Source organism: Cibotium barometz, chromosome 17 (assembly GCF_041138505.1).
Source record: "Cibotium barometz isolate CiBa-2024 chromosome 17, ASM4113850v1, whole genome shotgun sequence".
In the NCBI taxonomy this organism is placed as follows: domain Eukaryota; kingdom Viridiplantae; phylum Streptophyta; class Polypodiopsida; order Cyatheales; family Cibotiaceae; genus Cibotium; species Cibotium barometz.
The window spans coordinates 34,248,681-34,273,572 of NC_141062.1; the positions used below are offsets into that span (position 1 = coordinate 34,248,681).

At 47.0% G+C, this 24,892-nt stretch overlaps 1 protein-coding gene across 5 annotated transcripts in view; it reads left to right on the forward strand.

Moving 5' to 3' along the window:
• Window positions 1–24,892, forward strand: part of LOC147629914 (anaphase-promoting complex subunit) — a 157,701-nt gene that overhangs the window by 70,165 nt on the left and 62,644 nt on the right. For all 5 annotated transcript variants that reach the window (XR_015267763.1, XR_015267764.1, XM_086811417.1 and 2 more), the window contains 3 exons: window positions 15,592–15,718; window positions 15,959–15,991; window positions 16,108–16,359. Coding sequence is in view for 3 of the 5 variants with exons in the window: in XM_086811417.1 (XP_086667543.1) it covers window positions 15,592–15,718; window positions 15,959–15,991; window positions 16,108–16,359 (412 nt within the window). In the remaining 2 variants the exon portion in view is untranslated. The remainder of the gene's footprint in view (window positions 1–15,591; window positions 15,719–15,958; window positions 15,992–16,107; window positions 16,360–24,892) is intronic.

The window sequence follows — 24,892 nt, forward strand, 5'->3', positions numbered from 1 at the left end:
GGGCGACAGGTTAGGGGAGCGAGGGGGCTCCGTTGGCATTCTCGCTGGCACCTCTTTTTCAGTCCACGCGCCAGTTATTTTGACACTTGAGGAGAGGACACGGGAGACCAGCTTGCAGTTGAGGATCCCAGAGAGGGTACTTACAGATCCTAGTCTCGTTGAGGACATTGAGAGGATATGGCATGACAGTCAGAGCTCTGACCAGGATGCAACAGGCCAGTGTGCCCAGGGACTCATCAAGCTCAGCTCTTTTTTGCACGCTGCAGCCTTGACACGGCTGGGAGAGACTCGCGAGCGGGAGCGGCGGCTGAGACGTAGCCTTGCTTCGCTTCAGCGACTTCAGGAGCAGCAGCCTACATGTGAGTGGGTGGCGTCCTAGCTGAGCCAGGTACGCCAGGAGGTTAGAGAGGCAGAGGAGCAGAGACATGAGTTTTACTATCGTCGCCGGGCCTCTTAGTGGACGCAGCTTGGTGATAGAGTGACTGGGGAGTTTTTTGAGATTACTGGACCCCGCCATGCTCGAGCGGGAGTCCGTCAGCTTGGGAGGCCAGACGGATCGGTAGCCACTGAGCCCGGGGAGATCAGAGCCATTGCCACTGAGTTCTACAGGGACCTGCTTTCAGAGGAGCCAGCCACTGAGGCTCGGGATGCTTGCAGACAGACTGTGTGGGCCCATGTGCAGAGGAGGGTCACAGATCGTATGCGTACAGTTCTGGGTGAGCCTCTTTCAGAGGTAGAGCTTGCTGAGGCCTTGAGGGTCCTTCTGTGCCATAGTTGCCCAGGGGAGGACGGACTGATGTCTGCCTTTTTTATGCGCTATTGGGACCTTTTGGGGCCAGGCCTCCGCAGGGGCTTTCAGTATGTTTTGGACACTGGGGTGATGCCACAGAGCTTTTCAGAGGGCTTGATGTTTCTTATCCCCAAGGGGGAGGGAGTATGAGATGATATTCGGCATTGGAGACCTATTGCGATCCTCAACACTGTCTACAAGGTCTTAGCAAAGGCCTTGAGTTTGAGGATCCAGTCCTTCCTGGGGGAGTTGATTCATGCTACCCAGACAGGATTCGTCAAGGAGCGTAGTATCCTTGATAACATTTTCACATTCTGGGAGGCGAGGGCTCGAGCTTGATTTCTTGGTGAGGACTTGGTCGTGATGCTTCTCGATTTTGAGAAGGCATACGATAGAGTCGATTGGGGTTTCTTAGAGGGCACTATGCTTCGCCTGGGCTTTGAGCCAGTTTGGATTCGAGGGGTGGCGGCTCTATACTCCATAGCTCGTAGCCAGGTGCTGATTGCAGGAGGACGGGGGCCGAGTTTTGAGTTGAATAGATCAGTCCGTCAGGGGTATCCTCTCGCCCCGTTTCTTTTTCTCTTCTTTGCTGAGGCTATGAGCATGTATTTGACGGCAGAGGAGGCTGGTTTGAGAGGACTCCAGCTCCCAGTTCGGGGGGAGGACCTGCTCGATGCTGAGTTTGCTGATGACACGGGTTTATTTTTGCATGGCCATGAGGCCAATCTTCAGCGGGCAGAGCAGTTGCTCCAGGTTTTTAGTGCAGCTTCGGGAGCATTGATCAATTGGCGCAAGACCGTGGCCTTTTGGATCAGTAGCGCTCCCACTCCGGCATGGAGCCCAGACCCCGGTTTCAGATGGATTCCTCTTGGCACAATAGTGAGGTATTTGGGATGCCAGATTGGACTAGATTTGTCACCTGAGTTTGATTGCCCCGCTTCTTCTGAGCATTCGGAAGAAGCTTTTGTATTGGAGTACAGCTCGACTATCCTTGGCTGGGAGGGTGGTGGTGGCAAATCAGGTGCTTTTAGCGACCATGTGGTACATCACGTCTTGTTGGATCTTTCTCGAGCTCTTGCATCAGCCAGGTACAGAGGCTGATCAGGAACTTTCTTTGGTCTGGGCGGGATGGTCAGCCAGCCCGGGCTAAGGTTGCTTGGGCAGTTATTACAGTTCCGTTGGCCCAGGGAGGCTTGGGCATTATAGATCAAGTTGATCAGAGTAGAGCCTTATTGGGAAAGCTTATTGTTCGGGGGCTGCTTCTAGGCGCTGAGCCTTGGAAAGAGCTCCTTTTGCAACGGTTGTTGCAGGCTTGGGCTCCCCCAGCAGGGGGCACTTGGGCACCAGAGATACGATGGATCTTCATAGAGATGAGGAGGACATGCCTCAGTAGAGGTTGGGAGGACAGATTTGCCTTGAGCATCCTGAGAGCTTGGGAGTTGCTGAGGCCGGGACTCTCTCAGAGACCTCCTTCTTGTGATGAGGAGCGGGCCAGACAGGCGCTCATCTGGAACCCAGCAATTCGCACAGAGCAGGGTCATATGTTGGGTTCTCGGCCTCGTCTAGCCTGGGTACCATTGGCGGCAGGCCCAGCACGTAGTTTTGGAGACTGGCAGGCCTTCTGCAGTCTTCCAAAGGAGATCCAGGTGGAGAGGCTGAGTCACTTCAGAGGGGGGTTGATTATGAGGAATGACATTCAGGAGGCACTCACAGAGGAGTGGTTCACGCCTCTCGAGCCAGTGGCCCCACGGTGGATGGGAGCCTTTACACAGTTGGAGATCCTGATTGCTGTCAGAGCTTGCACAGAGGATGGCAGATGCCTCTACTATGAGATCCAGGATGAGGGCAGACTGCAGAGACTGGAGGTGGAGTGGCCTTTGGTTGCAGAGTGCATCTTTCAGAGGATACGGGTAGTGGCCGCCGCTTCTCGGAGGTGGCATATTGACCCAGACCCTGCAGATGTGGACTTCGTTTGGCGCATATGGGCATATGCAGCGCGCCCCTTGGCCCGGCTCCAGTGGGACCTTGGCGAGTACGAGTGGCATGATCCTTATGCATCCCTGGAGGCCACAGAGATCACCTTTTTCCAGTATACTGTTCGGTTGGGGCGGCAGATTTTGACGGCGCGGAGGATAGTCTCTCCAGCTACATCGGGGAATTGGCGGCTACAGGGACTCTGACAGGAATTCCTGGAGGATTTCTAGACCAGCAGGCTCTGGGCTAGTCGACAGGCACGCAGGATCTGGACTTTCCAGTGGGCTGGTCGCCCACAGGGGCTCTGCAGTTGGCACTTGGCTTGTCTACAGCGGTCTTCCGGCGGCCTGCGTCCGATGCGGCCACCCTATGGAGACTCAGAGACATTGCCTATGGGACTGCCCTCAGGCACAGCAGATTTGGCTGCGGATGCTGCGCATTCTGGCCCCCCCCTCTCCAGAGGGTATGTATACGTGGGGTGCCGCTGCTTGGTCGACTTCGTCAGGGCCTGCTATGGGCTATGAGACGGAGCGGGACAGCCAGGCCATCAGATTCATTAGGGGCCAGCCTTGCCTGGTTCCTTCACCGCATTTCTCGTCTGCCAGTTGGACAGAGGAGAGGGATATACGATGGGAGCTCCTCAGCAGCCTCACCATCTGGTTCACCTGGAGGGCCGGTGTTTCAGGGCCTTTGAGGGGAGACTGGAGCCACTTGCAGAGACCGTTCGGGGGATTTGGCAGGAGTTGATCCACACCCTGCGAGGACAGTATGACCTTATCCGGGGCGACTCGGATGAGGCGATCTTGCGGTGCCAGGCCTTTCACACCACTTGGCGGAGCGGCCCCTTCTATACCCTTCACGCGGGGTCCCCCCCGCTGGCACTACAGGCCACCTGTTTGGCTTTTCCCCCCTCCTATTGTATGATATAGCCCCTTAGTTCTTTGTACTGATACTTGTACTTTTTAGCACCTAGGGAGAGTCTCCCTGGCTGCCTTGCTTTGATCTCTGCTCTGTTTTCTTATGAGCAGGAGAGAGCCTTTTGTAGCCCTTCGGGTGTTTTTATATAACTAATGAAAGGATCTTTTCTCGGGAAAGAAAAACAATGACTCTCTTGGCCTCTATATAGGGAGATAGTGATTCTAATATGGCTTTTAAAAAGTAAATAAATCCATGTCTCAAAAATGGGCGAGACAAAACAGTCCCATAAGTCCAGATATCATAATCATGTCCCAAGTAAATGGGCGAGACAAATCATTTCCATAAGTCCAGATATCATAATCCATGTCCCAAGTAAATGGGAAAGACAAAATAAGTCTCGTGCCAACAAGGCATCGGTCCACATGATCCCCGTGCTAACCAGGCATCATATTCACTTTACCACTTGGAGTCCGTGTTGGTACTCTGACCACACACCTTGTGTCACCATTTGGCCACCCAATTGGTCCACCCGTGCTTTCTTATCATGTATGTACATTGGATTGGTGTCCATGGCAGTTGTTTATGCCGGGGATGGATGCCACTCATGTGATACTGTAGACTTGGCTTTCCGTTGGGACTTGTGTCTTCGTGTACATGCCCGGAAATGCTTGGTGGATTGGTGTTCCATTGGGTCTGGTACCTCGTGTACTTGCCTGGAGCACGTCTATTTTGGTATAGTCTCATGAACTGGGATTGTCCATACCAATGCTGCATTACATAGCATCTTTATGTGCTTGCTTGCAATTTAAATTGCATAATGTTTTCATGCTTGCTTGACCAATGTGTAGTTCCGGGTAAGGGGACGCCCGTCCGTGAACCGTGCGTGTGAAACTGTCTGCTGACATGGTTGTGGCATGTGAACAGGTGGTAAGTATTACCCAATCTAGGCTCAAATAGCCCTTAGGACTTGGCTAATATTTATAAGTGAGTGCGTTCTCACTTCATTAAAGTTTGGGCGTCCAAAAGTCACTTATAAATTATGATCGCTTCCAAGTTCACACTCACTGAAGTCCCGAGGCGGACAAGACTCAATGTCCAGGACCTGATCCTCCCCTTTTACTCATAAATGGGCATCTCCCCATGTCCTGTCACCTGATTGGACTCCAATTCACTTACTTATGAAGAGAAAATTCGTGTTTTCTCTTCATGAAGATTTTTGGAGGCTGAAAACTCTGTTTTTTCACCATTTCTCTCCATTTCCAAGCTCTCCATAGCCATACCCAACTTGCTAGGGTGTTTTCCAAGCTTCCAAGAGTGTTTCCAAGTGCTAATCACTCTCCTACTCACTCCCAATGACTGAAATTCAGCAAAACAGCTCTCTTTTTTGCTGTAATTTTTGGTTTTTTTGCTGAAAACCCTAATTTTAGCCTTTCTTTCTCAAGTTGAACCATAGGGGAAGCTTTCCCAAGGTTCGCTTCATCCTCTTGAAGACTTTTGTCTCGAAGAAAGGCGACAAATCAAAGATCTCAACACTCCAAGGACTTCCATCGCGCGAAGACTTCTGCTGTCATCGACTCTACTTGCTATTGGTAAGCTTTTATGCTTAAATATGGGAGCAAGTAGCAGGAGGGAGGAACCAGATTACAAGATCACATACCCTGTGTAGTGTTCTCTTGTCCTACGTGCTCTCTTGCAGATTGTTTACCATGTGTTGGTGGAACAATAGAGAGCAGATGGTAGGGAACATGGGCACTTGAGAGGGTAGTGTGGGTTGCAAGTCTACATCGAGAACCACTTGTTTGCAATACTGTATTCATATGCATTGGTATGGAAATTTGGTCAGAAATGCCCATGACACTATGTACTTGATTCTCCCAAGATCAATATACTTTATTTGAGGGAGGGATCGGCCGTTCTGGCTCATTGTGTGTCTCTTGTCAATTCAGCAATTTACTTCTTGTATTTTGAGCAAGTGTCCATCAAATCTTAGTGTATTTAAGTGTATTGATTAGCATTGTGTTCAACCAAGTTACACTGGTATCAGAGTATAGGGTTCTCTCTCACTTCTATCGTGGTGAGAGACGATCACTGTGAACACTAGCTATCTCTACACTTAGAACATTATGGACAGCCATATAATGAATGTTGGAGATGCTAATACAAGAGGCAGGGACAACGAAATGCATGCCTCCAATGCTTTACAGGATAAGCAAACTCATGTGGTGCACAATAGGAAACATGAATATGTGGAACAGCCGTCCGGTGGCAAAGAGAAGATGCAGGAAGAAGAGTCCATAGTCTTGAGGGCCGAACTTATTCGTATGCAGGCTCTTCTCCATGCACAACAAGAAGAATTGAATTGAATCTCTACCGTCGCGAGGATCCATTGGTACATGACCGTTTGAAGGCCAAGAAAGCTGAATCTTATATGGATCATGCAATGGCAATGATTGCTCAAGAGTTGCACATGCAACCGAGGGAGCCGCATGTGCATACTTGGCTCGTACCGAGGATGCTATGTAGAAAAGGCAACCATCCCACACGTCTTGGAATCCCCACAAGTGCCCGAACAAGAACTTATGTGTAAGAGGATGAATCTCCATGCTATGGGAGAGGAACAATCAGTGACTTCACGCCATGCAGGAATACCTTTTGTAGCCCGTGAAGGATACAATGTTTATGGCAGTGGTCAAAATGTATGTCAAATGCCATTGCTGGCTGAAAATGTGCATGCACAACACATGCATCATGGGCTGCAATTTTCTGTTGGTGTAGGTAGTCCGCGTATCTCTCATGCCACTCATGCCTTCGATTGTGCTTGTGAGGGAGAAGTTATGGCTGAAAATGTATCAATGCATGTTGAGGGGCCAGCCATGCCTCATGCTTACAGGGCACATGTATCTATGCCTTATGCATCACCTTTTGGTTCAAAAATGATGCTAGTCCACAGGGGCTGTCCCAATGGACAAACATGGGGGAAAACATGTTGAGATGCACACACATGCATCAAAGTCTCGTGACTTCAAAGCCGGAGGCAAATCTGTGAAGTTTGACACATATCATGGGGAATATGATGCATCAAAGGCACTTGCTTTTATTGCCCAGTTTGATATTGCTTTCAGTGATGAGGATTTCACTCAGAAATCCATGATCCAGCATGTAAGCATATTCATGAAAGGCATTGCTGCCCATTGGTGGCTCACGGAGAAGCTCTCACCGAATCCTGTTAGATCATGGGAAGAGTTCAAGGAGAGGTTCTATGCTCAATTCTTGCCTCCCAATGCATTGAATGAGATAACAATGAAGTGGGATTGGGTAAAGCAAAATGAGGGAGAATCGGTAAATGCATATGTACAAAAGTTTTGGAAAGTGCTCTTGGAGGTGTCTCCATTTATGCATGTCACCGAGGCGGAAAGGAAGAGAAGGTTTCAATCGGGATTGCAACCCGTGTACAAATCGGGACTACAAATGTATCCTGGTCATACCTTACACCAATTAATCGTAGCCGTCACCGCCACCGAGCAATTGGAACTCAAATTGAGTCGATCCAATAAGGCTAAACCCTCATTTCAAGGCAAAGAGAGGGCTGTCCAAAACCTGCAAAATGATGGACAGCCACCTAAAAAGGACCAAAACCAAGATAAAAATGGTACAAAGGCTCAAAATAACACTAGCAAGAAGCGTCCCTTCAAACTGAGAGACTATGGTCTCACTCTGGAACAGAAAAAGCAATATATGAGTGAGGGGAAATGCTTTACTTGTGGTAGCACCGAGCATATTGCAAAGGCATGCCCAAACAAGAAGAAGCGTGATAATGCAAACGCATCAAAGCCTAATGTGCATATGGTTCCGGATGTGCAGGGCAACACTTCACATGATAGCAAAGATAGGGTTGTATGTAAAGCTTGGGGATAGCTCAAAGATCAACCCGCTTTGTTCATGTTTGATGATTGTGCATCTGAAAATTTCATATCCACACAGATGGCAGCTGCTTTGGGTATTGAAGTGGAGGACATGGATCCTCAAATTAAAACAGGGGTTGCCTTTGTTGGTAGAGAAGTGCAGGTCATGCCTATTTTTGGCAAGTTGCACATACACATTCAAGGCTATGTGGATCACGAGGACTTTCTTGTGGCGCCTTTGAATGGCTGTGATGTATTGCTTGGAAAGCCTTGGCATATATGTATTGATCCGTGCAAGGCTTACAAGACCAAGAGGATCACCTTCATGCATAAAGGCCGAGAACTTGTAATTGATGCTGGTGAAGAGTATCTCCTTGTATCTCATGTACAAATTAAGAAAGTAATGAAAAAGAGTGTTTTTGTGCACTTGATTTTTGTACGAGATCATATTGAGGAAAATAATGTACATGTAAACACTCTTAGTAATGATAGGCTGAAATTTTTACAAGAGCACAATGATTTTTTGCTGATGAGTTACCAAATGAGTTACCACCTGTACGACCGGAAAATCATCGCATTGATCTTGTGCCGGATAGCTCACTACCTAATAGGCCAGTGTGTAAGTGCATCCCAAAAAGAGGAGATCATGAAGCAAGTGAATGAGCTTCTTGAGAAGGGTTTGGTTCAGCCAAGCTCTTCCCCATATTGTTCACCCGTCTTGGTTCAAAAGAAGAATGGATCCTTTTGTATGTGTGTGTATTATAGAGCCTTGAAAAGCTTACCATCAAGAATCGGTTTCCGATTCCATGCATAGATGACATCCTTGATAAGTTGGATGGATTGGCATGCTTTAGCCGAATTGATCTCAAGAGTGGGTATCATCAAGTGCGTGTAGTGTCTGAAGATGTACACAAAACTGCTTTCAGGACAGCATTTGGGCTTTATGAGTATCTTGTTATGCCTTTTGGTCTTACAAATGCTCCGGCTACATTCAATAGAATGATGGATCGCATATTCCGTGAATACAGGAAATTTACAGGTGTCTTCTTTGATGACATCCTAGTCTTCTTGAAGACCGAAGAAGAGCATAAAGCTCATTTGGCCATTGTTTTTGAAGAGCTCCATAAGCATAAACTCTTCATAAATGCAAAGAACAGTGAGTTCTTCTTGTCAGAGATACATTATCTTGGGAATACTGTGTCCAAAAATGGAGTGCGGATGGATCCTGCAAAGATTGATGCAATTCAGAATTGGCCCAAATTGAGTTTGGTGCATGAGATCTATAGTTTTCTTGGATTATGCTCTTACTACCGCAGGTTCATTCGGCACTTTGCATGGATTGCTTCTCCTTTACATGATTTGACAAAGACGAAGGCCATGTTCAAATGGACTAATGTAGAGAGGGATGCATTCCTCAAATTGAAAGATGCAACTACTCATGGTCCAGTGTTGATCATTCCGGATTTGCAAAAGCCTTTTTGTGTGGAATGTGATGCATCTAGAAATTGCATAGGAGCTGTCCTTAATCAAGAGAGACATGCCGTGACTTATGAGAGTCGTAGATTGCATGATGCAAAGCTATCTCTTGGCATTTATGAGAAAGAGCTCTTGGCTGTAATTCATGCACTTACTATATGAAAACATTACCTTCTTGGGGCTGATTTCACTGTGAAGATAGATCACCAGAGTTTGAGGTATTTTCTTACTCAAACTAAGTTGTCAGAGAAGCATATGAGGATGGCCAATTTCCTCTCTATGTTTCATTTTCAGATCTTACACACCCCGGGAAGGAAGAATGTAGCGGCCGATGCATTGTCACGAAAGCCGTATGTAGCAGCTATCTCGGTTGCCTCTCATGGGGACTTGTCTACCATGCGTGATTTGTCTCATACGGATGCTGATTTTGCCACTGTTTGGGCTGATTTGATGGCTGGTCATGCACATGCCTCATATGTGATCAATGAGGGTTATCTCATGAAAGATAATTGCCTATGTGTGGTGTCTGACATGAGGCAAAAGGTTTTGGATGAGTGCCATGCTCCTCTATATGCTGGTCATAGAGGCATAATGCCTACCATGCACATGATTGAGCGGTGTTTCTTTTGGCCAGGTATGCGGAAGGACATAGAGGCACATGTACGTGCATGTATCGCCTATCAAAAAAGTCAAATTTGATAGGCAAAAGGCACCAGGTTTGCTTCAGCCATTGCCTATTCCCACGCAGCCATGGGAAAGTATTACAATGGATTTCATTATGCACTTGCCACGTACCCAACAGGGTAATGATGTAATTTGGACAATTGTGGACAGGTTTAGTAAGCAAGCTCATTTCTTGCCGGTCAAAAAGACCATCAAAGCTGAGCATATGGTTAAAATATATCTTGCACAAGTGTTCAAACATCATGGAATGCTGAAGTCCATTGTGGGGGATAGAGATCCCAGGACTACAAGTCTCTTTTGGCGGGCCTTATTTGATAATATGGACACCAAATTGGACTTCAGCTTATCACCCTTAAACGGATGGGCAAAGTGAGGTTGCAAATTCAGCCGTGTTGGATCTCTTGAAATGTTATGTGGCGGATCAGAAGTCTTCTTGGGAGAAGTACTTACCGCTTGTGGAATTTGCATACAACAACACGGTGCATGCATCTACGGAAAAGGCCCCGTTTGAGATTGTTTTTGGTAAGGTGGTTTTGCCACCCATCCTTCGCACAAAGGAGGAGATATTTGCAGCTGATGAGTATGTAAGAGATTTGGATATTGCTTTTGCTCAGGTGCGGACAGCCATTGCAAGGTCACAAGAAGACAAGCATAAATCCCCCCTCCTATTGTATGATTTAGCCCCTCAGTTCTTTGTACTGATGCTTGTATTTTGCAGCACCTAGGGAGAGTCTCCTGGGCTGCCTTGCTTTGTTCACTGCTCTGTTTTTCTTGTGAGCAGGAGAGGATCTTTTGTAGCCCTACGGGCGCTTTTATATAACTAATGAAAGGATCTTTTCTCGGAAAAAAAAAAGAAGACAAGCATAAAAAGGTTGCCAACAAGCATAGAAGGCAATTGGATGTTTAAGAGAATGATTGGGTATTGCTGAAATTTGAGAAAGCAAGACTTGCAAAGAGGCCTGGCAAAGAGGGTGCATATCCTAAGCTTGCAACCAGGTACTATGGGCCTTTTCGAGTGATCGAGAAGATCAATGAAGTGGCTTTCAGATTGGCATTACCTAGTCATTGGCACATACACAATGCTTTTCATGTGAGTCTCCTTCGCAAGTATGTAGGGCCGGAGCCCAGTGAAATGGTCATTGAGGATCCACCACAAGTGGATGAGCTTGAGGAGATCTTGCAGCCAGAGCAGATTGTGTATCACAACGAACGCAAGCTTGCTTCTGCAGGCAAAGTTGTGAGGCGTTACCTTGTGAAGTTTAGGAACTATCTTCCCATTGATGCTAAATGGGTAGATGAAGAGCTCTTCAAAGATTGCCCGCATGTGCTTCAGACATATTTGGATGCTTTTCAGTTGCGGACAACTGTTTAGAAGCCGGGGGGATGTCACCATTTGGCCACCCAATTGGTCCACCCGTACTTTCTTATCATGTATGTACATTGGACTGGTGTCCATGGCAGTTGTTTATGCCGGGGATTGATGCCACTCATGTGATATTGTAGACTTGGCTTTCCATTGGGACTTGTGCCTCCGTGTACATGCCCGGAAATGCTTGGTGGATTGGTGTTCCATTGGGTCTGGTACCTCGTGTACTTTCCTGGAGCACGTCTATTTTTTGGTATAGTCTCACGAACGGGGATTGTCCATACCAATGTTGCATTGCATAGCATCTTTATGTGCTTGCTTGACCATACCAATGTTGCATTGCATAGCATCTTTATGTGCTTGCTTGCAATTGAAATTGCATGCTGTTTTCATGCTTGCTTGACCAATGTGTAGTTCCGGGTAAGGGGACGCCCGTCCGTGAAACGTGCGTGTGAAACTGTCTGCTGACATGGTGACATGGTTGTGTGGCATGTGAACAGGTGGTAAGTATTACCCAATCTAGGCTCAAATAGCCCTTAGGACTTAGCCAATATTTATAAGTGAGTGGGTTTCCACTTCATTAAAGTTTGGGCGCCCAAAAGTCACTTATAAATTATGACCGCTTCCAAGTTCACACTCACTGAAGTCGCGAGGCGGACAAGACTCAATGTCGAGGACCTGATCCTCCCCTTTTACTCATAAATGGGTATCTCCCCATGTCCCTTCACCTGATTGGACACCAATTCACTTACTTATTGAGAGAAAATTCGTGTTTTCTCTTCATGAAGATTTTTGGAGGTTGAAAACTTTGTTTTTCCACCATTTCTCTCCATTTCCAAGCTCTCCATAGCCCCAACTTGCTAGGGTGTTTTCCAAGCTTCCAAGAGTGTTTCCAAGTGCTAATCACTCTCCTACTCACTCCCAATGACTGAAATTCAGCAAAACAGCTCTCATTTTTGCTGTAATTTCTGGTCTTTTTGCTGAAAACCCTAATTTCAGCCTTCCTTTCTCAAGTTGAACCATAGTGGAAGCTTTCCCAAGGTCCCCTTCATCCTCTTGAAGACTTTTGTCTCGAAGAAAGGCGACAAATCAAAGATCTCAACACTCCAAGGACTTCCGTCGCGAAGACTGGGAGCAAGTAGCAGGAGGGAGGAACCGAATTACAAGATCAGATACCCTGTGTAGTGTTCTCTTGTCCTACGTGCTCTCTTGCATATTGTTGCTACCATGTGTTGGTGGAACAATAGAGAGCAGATGGTAGGGAACATGGGCACTTGAGAGGGTGGTGTGGGTTGCAAGTCTACATTGACAACCACTTGTTTGCAATACTGTATTCATATGCATTGGTATGGAAATCTGGTCAGAAATGCCCATGACACTATGTACTTGATTCTCCCAAGATCAATATACTTTATTTGAGGGAGGGGTCGGCCGTTCCGGCTCATTGTGTGTCTCTTGTCAATTCAGCATTTACTTCTTGTATTTTGAGCAAGTGTCCATAAAATCTTAGTGTATTTAAGTGTATTGATTAGCATTGTGTTCAACCAAGTTACAGCTTGGATGAGAGGTGGGTTCAAGTAACAAGATAAAACAATCACTCGCAGGCATAGATAGCCTGGCGTTCCATAAGCATTTCTGCTACACATAGGCTATAGGCATTTCTGCCACCAATAGTATGTAGGCATTTCGGCCACCAACTCACACTACTCTCTCAAGTGTCCATGTTCCCTTGCATCTGCTCTCTATTGTTCCATCCACACGGTAGAAACAATCTTCAAGAGAGCACGTAGGACAAGAGAACACTACACAGGGTATGTTGCGCTTGTCACTACCCTTTGAAGTGCCCATGTGCCCTTCTATCTACTCTCTATTGTTCCACCCACACGGTAGAAACAATCTTCAAGAGAGCACGTAGGACAAGAGAACACTACACAGGGTATGTTGTGCTTGTCAATACGCTTTGAAGTGCCCATGTTCCCTTCTATCTGCTCTCTATTGTTCCACCCACACATGGTAGAAACAATCTTCAAGAGAGCACGTAGGACAAGAGAACACTACACAGTGTATGTGAACCATCAGTTTCATAAGTCCAATGCATCCCAAATAAAGGGAGCCAAAAAGAATAATCCATAAACCTAAGGATCGATCCAAATCCCTAGAAAAGAAGTCCAGGAATCCTTAGACATGTATACCATAATCCTTGTATACCATAACTCTTACCACATACTCCGTGCTAACCACACACCTTGGAGTAGAGGTGGACTTTATATCCATAAAAGCATCATATCCATGAGATAACGAAAGATTTCTTCTCTATAAACTCGGACATATTCGTCCATAGAAATTGCTTGTGAAGCCCAATATCTATATAAATCTTGTCCAAGAAAGAAATCTCCATAGATATAATCCATCCCAATAAAGGGAGCCATAAACAATGTTTCCTTGAATTCATCTCAAGGCAAACAACACCACCTTTCTCCTTGCATGGCTATACAAGGGTTAGTGAACATCAAAAACACTTCATAGTAAATAGCCAAAGCACCAACTTTGCAAACTCAAAGTATACTTAGCTTTTCTTTGCCAGGTTGGTCATGAAGCCAAAAGAAATATCTCGTCACCATATCCTTGAGATATCTCGAGATATATCTCCATATAGCTTGCCTGTAAGCTTGATAATATAATCCACAATATCCATATGGAAAGAGTGCTAAACGAGTGCACATGAAGCCAACTCCACACTTCCAAGATAAAATTTTGTGGATTGATAAATCCTTAGATCAACAAGCTGTCTATTGCTCATGCTCTTGCTTCATAAGCTATGAAGCGGCTGGCCATGCTTAATAGCAATGATGGTAAGTGTGGTCCCCACAACTTGAGATCTTTTCTCTTCCTTATTGATAGAAGGAAGCCTCTGCTTCCAAGAAAGCCTATGCTCTGATACCAATGAAACCCGCGGTGCCCGGGGGACTAGGGCCTTTGACACACTTGTTGATACCATCGATGCATATTAAAACATTTAAACATGGCCATAGCCTTAACACATATCCATCATCACTTTGCATAAAACATATAAGCTGGACAAAACATCCACAAATGCTGAAAATGGAGCTTGCACATGTGACACCACATAGAGGCCGGAATGGGTCGACCCGTCCGTTGGACCCGTCCGTTGGAGTATTTTATTACCCAAGGAGAATAATATCATGTACAAGCTTTGAGGGCCTTACGCTCCCCACGGGAGATGCCGGATTATCCATATACAAATGCCATAACACAGCCCAACACGAGGCTACCAAGCTGGAACACAGGTTGTAGAAATGCCGAACCAACAATATAATCCATATACCTCCATGTGGGTACTGATTCTTCCCCAAAAACCATGGGTCTTCATGCAATAGAGTTGGTACAGCAAGTACAACTCTCCATTCAATCGGTACAAGTACAATGGCTGGTCTGGCCTAGCGTTATATAGGCTCTTCACATGCCTATAACCTGGCCAGTGTGCTGTAGGTCAGCAGCAAGGACAACAACCCAGTTAAATAATCATCCCAAGTTCATCTGCATGCCCCATTCTTCCCTGCCGACTGCTGTCCTGACCTAATAGTGCTTCTTCTGTGTATCCTGAGCCTTGCTAGTACCCTGACTTAATGTTTATCTGCCACCGAAATCAGCGATTAGCTTGGAGAGCAGCCATGTCCATTGTGCACATGACACTAGGTGGAGCATTTCCATGGATTTCATCAGAGGAGTACCCAAGACAGAGAGTATATGATTGATTGCAAAAAATGACATTTTTTTCCAACCAAAAAATGTGAAGAGACTGTCTATCTAGATTCTTAGTCAGCATGTTCATTGCCAAGTTGTTCTTGGAAGCATGGTGATTCAGTACTTAGTGGTTTTCCTGATCACCTGCAAGTTTGTATGTACAAATACTGCTTTTATAATAAAATAACGGGGGAAGGAGGGGTCGGCCCAGCTTCGGCCCCCAATGTGGTTTTGATGGTTTTGGACAGGCGATTCAAGTGATTAAGCAAATCAATAGTTACGTGCTCCAAGATCCACGCTCCCTGTTACAATTTGAGAAGACGCCACTCCCTCTATGAGATTGAGTTGGCAACTGTATCTATTTGTCAGCTGTTTTTGACCTCTCATGAGACGGCTCTATTTCTTCTGCGCCTTCTTGAATATTGTTTGCAAATGTTTGACATACTCACCGGCTGCAAAAGTGTTCGCTTTTGAATCATGTGGAAAATCTTAATGGTGCCTTTATGATAGTAGAATAATACGCCATGCCCCTTTACACGAACTCGACTTGTGGAAGACACTTCTACCATGCTGATTTCTGGTCATGAAAATAAGGCTCAACACACCTTAAACGATGCAGTTGACAATATTGCTATCTCAAGTCTTTGAAAAGAAGGCAAATTTGTTGGTCTCCATGAGAGACTAGTGTCCTCATTTTTCTTTTCTGTTTTTTGCAGTGCCGGCAAGGGAGCCTTGAGCATTACTGGTACTTCTTCAGGTGCAACAACTGGACGATTCCAAGCTGGACTTCTTGCCCTTGGTTCCATGCATGCACGGTTTGGACATACAAGCCAAGCATTACAGGTAAGATCTAAATCAGAAATTGGAGGCATGTAATGATTTTTTGTGCAGTAATTCTCTAACTCCTTCATGTGTTTAATCCTCTTAAGATAAGGACTTTTGAGGCAACATCTTGGGTTTTATCAACACAGTTTTTTCATGAACCAAATTTTCTCTTCTCTCAAGCAGGCCTGATAAGCACATCAGGTTGATGGATGCTTGTGTTCCATTCGTTAGCTAAATGATCTCTTGTGGTTTCTGCAGGCATTGAATGAAGCGGTTGGAATTGCACAACAGGTCCAGTTCTCTTTAGTATCAGACGCACTTGCAGCTATTGCATGCTTTTATTTTGAGAGATACTCCATGATATGAGCGTAATTATAAATTATATGTTTTCTTGATCTCCTTTGCAGAACAATGATGATTCTTGTCTTACCCATGCTCTGGCAGCATTGTGTCACTTAGTTTCTGAGGTTGGAGTTCCTGGTGATGCGAGCCTTTCTGGCTCAAGTCTGCCTGGTTTGGATGCTGGAAATGGTCCACCGTTGGGTGTCCAAGAGCAGTTGTTATTGTTGTTGAAGTGTTGCCTTCGCAGGGCAGTCGAGCTGAGGTTGCCGTACCTGGTTGCATTCAGCCGACTTGTGCTTGCTAAGTTTAATTTGAAGGTGGGATTGTACATTCTCCTTAGTGGTACTGCTTTGGTATTGTTGGAAAGAACTTGCTGGTGCGGCTAAATTTGATAATTCACAATTTTAATTATAGGGTACTTGTTTGAGCTACTCATGGAATTTTTGAAGTATAAAAAGAAGGGGTATGGTTTTAAGAATGGATTCCTCCATCCATTCAATTAATATGAAGCAAGCCCACACAAGAGAAGCCATTTGCGAACCTGCATCTCCTCTCCCCCCAGCCCTCCATCGTGCTGTCCCCACCTCCATACTCTTGAATGCTTCCGCCTGCCTACGCCCTCTCCCTCCCTCCCGTTGTCTTCCGTGCTGCCTCCTCTGCGAGTTCATTCCGCTGCCTGCCCTCCCTGCACCCTGTGCACCCCTCCTGCCTGCCCCTGATCCTGTGCACCCCTCATGTGAGCTCCCCCTTTGCCTTGCCTTTCTATCCCCCCCACCCCCCCCCCCCCCCCCCCCCCCCCCCCCCCCGGTCCTCGCTTCATCCCCTTCAGCGCTTCTTCAAAGCAGGTTTTTGCACTCGGGCCTTTCTTCTTTTGGCAGGTGTCAGTTTCCTTTGGTCTTCACCCCTTCAGGAGGACTCCATGGCATCCGCTCCATTATCCCTGACTGAGGCCGCCACCGGTTGCCTCTTCTCCTAAGCGGACCTCCAGCTCCTAGCATCAACAATAGCCTCCCTTGAAGCCTCGACATTGGTTTGCAAGATTGTGGGTAGCTGTCTAGTGTGCAGCCAGATTCGCGACTTTCTCTAGGGCAGCCCTATTGGCGAGCTGGGCAACATTATAGATATCCATATCGGCTACTACCATGTGGAGTTCGACACCCCATCAGCTTCGGACTGCATGCTTCGGCTGAAACTTGTCGCATTGCACGTGGCCCATGCGTTTTTTGCACGTTGGAATCATGGTTTTGATCCAACCTCCGACCCTCTAGTTGGAGTATCAGATTCTTGACTTGCTCTAGGCCAGCCTCCTTGGCGTGCCGGGCAAGATCATAGATATCCATACTGTCACCATTTGACCGCCCAAGAGGTCTTCCCCTATTTCGTGCCAAGGTACGGGAGGTCAAGGAGCTTCATGTCACCCGTACTGAGGTCAAGACTCGCGTCACCTACGGGAGGTTAAGCCTCCTATCACCTGTAGTGTGGCCAGAATGTGGAATCCATTGTCGAGGATCCCAGTTTAGGCTTCCCATTGAGCTAGTTCTGTGCTCGGGAAGACCTGCTGTTTACCGGTTCTAGGAACGGGAGATATATCCATTGCATAAAGCATGTGCACGCATTTCTGCTTGCCTGGAAATGATTTTGCGTGACTTGTTTTCGCGTGCATGCCTGCTATGATGTGTCGAGTTCACAGGGTAGTGGACGCCCACCTGTGAGCCGTGTGAATGGCTTGTATTCTGACATGGTTTCTGGCATGTGAAGAGGTGGTAAGTATTCTTTTAACCCTTATTTATTATTGTGAAGGTCTTATAACCTTAGCAGTTCACACTTATTAAAGTTGGGCATTGGCCCTAGCCCAGTGCATGGGGTCCAAGGTTAAAAGTGTGGCCAGCCCAAACTGAACTGGCCAGCAGCCTTCTCCTGGCCGGCTATAGCAGCTGAAGCCATATATAAGCAACGCTTCAGTCCTCATTCATTCATTCAGTATTTCAGCAAAGTACAACAATAGTTCAGCATCCAGAACCTCTTCAGCATTCAGCCAGCATATGTGCAGTCCGACAGCTATCTGGACTTGCATTAATGGCCCAAAGAGTCTTCAGCAGAGCCTTGGATTGGTGGATACTCAGCCGACGTACTGTGTTCCTTCAACCTTGTCCTTGCGTTGGGCATTCATATCACTTGTTTTCTCAAGCATTGTACAACATTCTCCAAAGAATAATATAAGCAAATATTCTTGCTTGCAAGGGGGGGCCCTTCAATGGGTATTGGGATCCAATAAGGTGTCATCTACTTCACTCTATCATTCTCTTCTCTCTCTACTCTGTGAATTTGGATGCTAAAGATTCTCACCACATAAAGGTATAAAGAAGGCCCTGTTGTGCGTTACCACTATCAACCTCATTGCATGTAACACCATCTATCAAGCTGTCGGTCACACTCCACCCGAGTGTACAAGAAGGATATATTGCAATTTCTCTAAGAAGGGTGGTCATGAGGATAAAGACTGCTACTACCTTAGGGGTTTCCACCAGTTGCACCAGCAACAATAGCCATTCCCATCAACAGCTGCCAGTCACTTGGCAGGCCTTAAACTCCTATGTACCAACCGCCAATTTCGGCACCTACCTACACCCAACAAGCCCCTCCCTGACCATCAAGTTTTCCACCTCTCATCCCTAATCTGCCAATTGCCACCCCTAAGGCAACCTGCATAGCTCACCCACCTCGTCTGCCTTCACCCCGCACATGTCCAGTTCTTGTTACAAGTGTGGTGAGTATGGTCACTACCAAAGTAAATGCCCCCTGCCTGAACGATCATAGCTGCTACTGCCCATGCTCCAAAGATCACTATACTTCTGACTGCCCCACACAAAAGGCCACGTGCAGGATGAACTCAGGCATCAAGTTCACGCCAGACCCACCATCTATGATGGCACCAGATGATGTGCTGTTGATAAGGACTGTCAGGCGGGGCTCCGGTAGTCGGTGAGAGTGGCAGTGGATGGGCCTATCCCCATGCAGGTGGCAATGTCACGTGCCTTGGTGAGCCCACCACTAAGAGGAGCTGGTGGACTCTGTCCTTCCCATTGAAGGAGATTATGAAGGGGCACTTCCAATCTGCAGCCTTGAAGAAGGGATTGTATTGAGTGTGGTGACGGGTGACAATGTTGATGATGAGCCAGGATGCATAGCAGTCTCCTGTGGTGATGACAGGTGTAGGGCACTTCCAGTACGCAGCCTTGAAGAAGGGATTGGATTGAGTGTGGTGATGGGTGACAATGTTGATGATGAGCCAGGATGCATAGCAGTCTCCTGTCATGAATACAGGTGTAGTCAGCACTGCTGCCTCTCCATCTGCGGACTTCATTTTTCCAACAACACACTGTCTCCGTGGGAGAAGAAGCACACTCCTTGTCATGTCATCCAGTCCTAATCACCTCCCTTCCTTCCCTAGGAGTCTCCTCCTCACCACCCACTCCAACAGTCAGTGATCGACCCTCCACCTGCACAGAATACTCACTGGTAGGTACCCAATAAGGTCCTTGTTGTCTGTAGCACGAGAAAGAGGGAGGGTTGTGAACAGTTGGGCGCATACCTGCAGGCAACGCGATCATCACCCGTGCCCAAAAGAAGGGTCTGGGAGCAACATCCACCGAAGAAAAGTCTGTGGATGCACTTCCTCCTTCCCGCAATATTGTGGACCATGCATTCCTACAAGCATGCAAGGATCTCCTCTTGGTGTTGTCCTCCAGTCTTGATGTATGCCTCCAGCTCTTGAAGGTCATCTTGGCTATTCCCCCCTAGTTTCTGCCTTGGGGGCCTGAGCAGGGTGGGTGGGAGCAGAAAAGCAGGGATCAGCACGAAGGAAAGTAAGTGGCACGAACAGCAGGGTGGACACCAGCGCGCAGTGCGAACAGAGGGGATAAGGGAGGCAGAGGGGAAAAGTAGGGCGAACAGCAGGGTGGACACCAGCATGCAGCATGAACAAAGGGGATAAGGGAGGCGTAAGGGAAAAGCAGGGACCGGCGCGAATGGAGGGCAAACAACGGCACAAACGGAGGGCGATCTGTAGCGTTTGAGAGGAGGGCAAACAGCAGGGCCTGTAGCACGAAAAAGAGGGAGGTTTGTGAACAGCTGGGTGGATACCTGCACGCAACGCGAACATAGGGGAGGGGTGCGAAGGTGCTCACCCCATCGAGAAAGAGAGTATTCTCAAACACCCACAACCAAACCACAACACCCCCCCCCCCCCCCCCCCACGGGGCGGCCCGACCGACTAGCCTTGGGCCCAGCATCGAGAAAGAGAGTATTCTCAAACACCCACAACCAAACCACAACCACCCCCCCCGCCCCCCCCCCCCCCCCCGCGGGGTGGCCCGACCGACTAGCCTTGGGCCCAGCATCGTCCATTTGGCTCTGTAGTAGGTGGGTGGCTCACTCATCAGGGAGGAGGGGGAGCGCAATGTTTTTCTTGTCTCTAGGCGTCTTTGTAGATGGGGGCACACGTCTTTGCAGAGGAGGAGGAAGTAGGAGGAGGTGGAGTGGCAGCTCTGGGTGTGCGAGGAGGATGATGGGCCTCCTGTAGGTGCTGGCCCATAGGCGCTTTTTATCCGCCAGCAGGCGATGCCGCTGAGGAAGCACCTTGTGGGGTTTGAACCCAGGACCTCCTGGTCCTAAGCAAACACCTTCACCACTTGGGCTATCACCTCCTTGGCACAGAGAGGGAGGGGTTTCTTTTAACGTCTACAAAAGACCAAAGGGTGTATGAGACTAGGAGTGTTACGATGTGTCCATGAAGGTGCTCATGAATGAGAGAAAGAAAGAAAGAAAGAAAGATTTTATTAACGTCTTCCAAAAGACCGAACTCGGCCTATGAGACAAATCGGAGTACCTGTATGAGAGAGAGAAAGAAAGAAAAGATAGAAAGAAAGATATATTAAGCGTCTACTAAAGACCCAATGGGCCTATGAGACCAAAGTGATACGATAATGTCCATGGCATATCTCATCATGGAATGGAAAATAAAACAGAAAGAAAACATAAATATAGCTATCTCACTGGGGTGATACAAAACTGTCCATGGAAACTCATCATGGAATACTAAGAACATAAAAACATGGGAGCAACATCAGCTCTGAGTAGATGGTATACCACTCTCCAAAATATCAAGCATGGGGCTGACGAGTATGGCTGAGAGGTCTCCCTCAGCTATATCACATGGAAAGGTAGCTCGATGGCGGTGGAGCATGTCATGGATCTGGAGATGATGAGGTGATCGTGGCCGGTGGGGGGGTCGAGGGCGTCGGGCACGCTGGAGTGCAGAGGCTCGGTTCGAGGTAACTCCTCTCGGGCGAGGTACGTCCAGAGCAGCTCGTGGAGGGTCCACAAGATCCACTATGTCGGTGTCCTCCACCTCCTGGGTCTGGAAGAACTGGTAATGGTTGGCTACCCAGGGAGGGGGCGGGGTGGCTGGGGCCTGTGTCTCAAGAAGGTGTCCCTGTGTCTGCGGAGCTCAAGCAGGAAGAGGCCCAGGCAACGCTGGTCGTGGAAGTCAATGATCCTGGAGAGTGAACCGAATCCCTCACGAAATAGACAGTGAAACCTCCCGCGGATCTCATAGTATACTGGGCAGCGGCATATGTAATGCTCCTCCGTCTCAACCTCTGTGTGGCATAGTCGGCAGATCCTCTCCTCTCTGGGTGTCCGTATGAGCTTCTCGGCTTTGAAGATGCGCTTAGCTCTACCTGTCTCCACTCTGAGGCGGTGGGAAGAAACTCGTATGTGACCAATCGCAATCCGCATGGCATGGGACATGTGAACACTCAAGTAGCCCGGCTGCTGGATGAATCCATCCTCAATGAGAGTGAGGAAGTGGTTTATGTAAAAGTGCATCTTCATGGGGAGCTCTGGGGGTGTGATCCATGTGCAATGTGTGTAGAGGCTAAGAAGATCTGACCGGATAACCCGGTTGGTATCCTCGTGAGACAGCCGGAGAAAAGGGGAGTCCAAGCTGTACTGAAGGGGGGGTAGGCGGTCCATGCAGGGCCCATATACTGAGAACCAAGTGGAAACTAGTGCATACCATACTCTAGAGTGCCCTCAAGTGCTAGCTGTCTGGAGGACTCCAGGGCAAGCCTTGCGTACCTGTGGGGATCCATGTGATTGATGTGATGGAGGCATAGCAGCTATAAAACACGTTTTTTATATATTGGACGCGACGGGACGTTTTTTATAATAAAAAACGTCCAATTGATAAAAAACGTGAAAAAAAAATTCAATTAAAAAAAAAACGTTAAAAACGTTTTTTAAAAATAAAAAACGTTTTTTATAATAAAAAACGTTTTTTATTTAAAAAACGCGAGTTTTTTTTATCATTAATAAAAAACTTGCTGAATGTTTTTTTTTCTAATACATACATTAATAAAAACCTTTTTTAATGCTTTTCATGTATGTATGCATGTGAACACCTATATATACATATGTACATATATACATATATATGTACATATGTACATATATACATATATATGTACACATATATGTACACACATATATACATATATATATATATGTACACACATATGTACATACGTACATATGTACGTACATATGTACATGTGTACATATATATGTACATATGTGTACATATATATATATATAACACCTTTTTTGATGTTTTTCATGTATGTATGCATGTTAACACCTATGTCTATATGTACATATATTTGTATATGCACGTGTGTATATACACATGTGTGTGTGTGTGTGTGTGTGTGTACATATATGTATGTACACACACACGCGCGCACATATATATATGTATGTATGTATGTATATACATATACACATATATGTATGTATGTGTGTGTGTGTGTGTGTGTGTGTGTATATATATAGTGTGTGTGTGTGTGTGTGTGTGTGTGTGTGTGTGTGTATACACACACACACACACACACACACACACACACTATATATATATACACACACACACACACACACACACACACACACACACACACACGTTTTTTATTATTAAAAAAAATGGCGTTTTTTATTTTGGCTTGATAAAAACGACGTATTATACACGTATTATACTTTGCCGTATTATACGTCCCGTCCCATACGTGGCTGCTATGGATGGAGGTATGTGATTGTCTGGAAGAGTGCCTCCACTACCATCTTGGTTGCAGCAAACTCTGCCTAGATAATATGGTGTGGGATTGATGGTTTGTTGCGGATCATACGGGAGAACATCATGACTTGGGGCCTCTCAACTCGCTGCTAATCCTCATTGGATAAATCTGCCCCCAGAAAGTTGCTCCATACATCAAGGCTGGTGTGACGAGGGTGTCAAAAAGCCACCCCTTGGTCTTGGGCTCCTGGAAATGTGCCTGGAAGCAGTGCTAGTACCTCCTGAGTGAGGGAAGGAGGTGAGGGCGCCGGAGGAGGGCCATCGGGACATCCCGTTATAGATAACGAGACCATGTGTAGCTCCTAGCTCTAAGAAATATCTCCCATACACTGTGACCTCCTCAGGGTCCTGTGATGATCGTTGCAGCCCTGTGTCAGTGATGTCCAGCTCCTGTAGTCTGATAGGGTCGTCTAGATCGAGTAGTGGGACCTGCTGACTTCCCGTCCTGGCGTTGAAATCCCCGAGTAGGAGGACTTCCCCAACTGTGAGAACTCCATGATATCGTCATATAATGGTGAGTACGGTGACTGGCCATGTTGTGCGGCATAAGGGGAGTGGCGTGGTGCAAAATAACACACAGCAATGTGGATGACTCTGTCACTGCTAAGCTGTAGCCGCACCCAAAGATATCGTGTATCCTCATCAGAGATGGGATCTATAAAGGACAGCTACCTCCCCCAGAGCCACATACTCCTTCTGATGTGCGGGTCTCGCCTCTAAAAGTTGACTCCCACTCATACCCGGCTATGTATGGTAAGCCCCTCTCAGGACTCTGATGAGTCTCTGTATAAAAAATGACATCCCTGCCTTTGAAAATCTCACTCAAACCTCCTGGATTCGACCATAGCATGCTATTGCAGTTCCATACTGCAAACCCCAGGTGTTTGGTCTCATAGGCCCCGTGTCCCTATTTGGGACAACGCTCAGTGATAATGACTCTACCATCTGTGTAGAGAGAGAGAGAGAGAGAGAGAGAGAGAGAGAGAGAGAGAGAGAGAGAGAGAGAGAGAGAGAGAGAGAGAGAGAGAGAGAATGAGATTGAGAAGAATGAGAATGAGAATGACATATTAACGTCTTCAGAAGGCCAAAATGACCTATGAGACCAAAAAGGTTACAACAATTGGTGGATCTGATACAATGTCTGTGTAAGAAAAGCTAAAAACAACTAAACAACTAACTGAAACTGAAACAACTATGAGAAAAAGTACGGTACTAGGAGCTCCTAATGGATAACATCTGGGAGGAAAACTCCAGCAACAAAGGTAAGCATCATACACATCACTATCCAAAGATGTCTCTCATCGGTCGATGGCGGATATCCTCAATGTCCTCCATGGTGAGTACTCTGACTGGACGTCTCCCATGCTGTGCTAGTATGGTCCTGATCCTCTGTTGTAGTCTCCGCCGGTGTCGAGATGGGCCTCTCATCTTGGGGCGCCTGGACCGCCCCATCTCTATAGCCCGATGAATCAGTGTACCTCTAGTGCGGCTATACTCTGGGGCTAGCTGCAATGCCTGTTGGCCTGACTGCTCAATCTCTGGTCGAAAGAAGTCTGTAATCTGCCTTTGTAGGTGTCTCTCCCTCTCTGATCCCCTCCCTCGCAAGAGACCCTCTCTATGTCTACGAAGTTGCAGCAAGTATAATCCGAGGCATCTCTGAT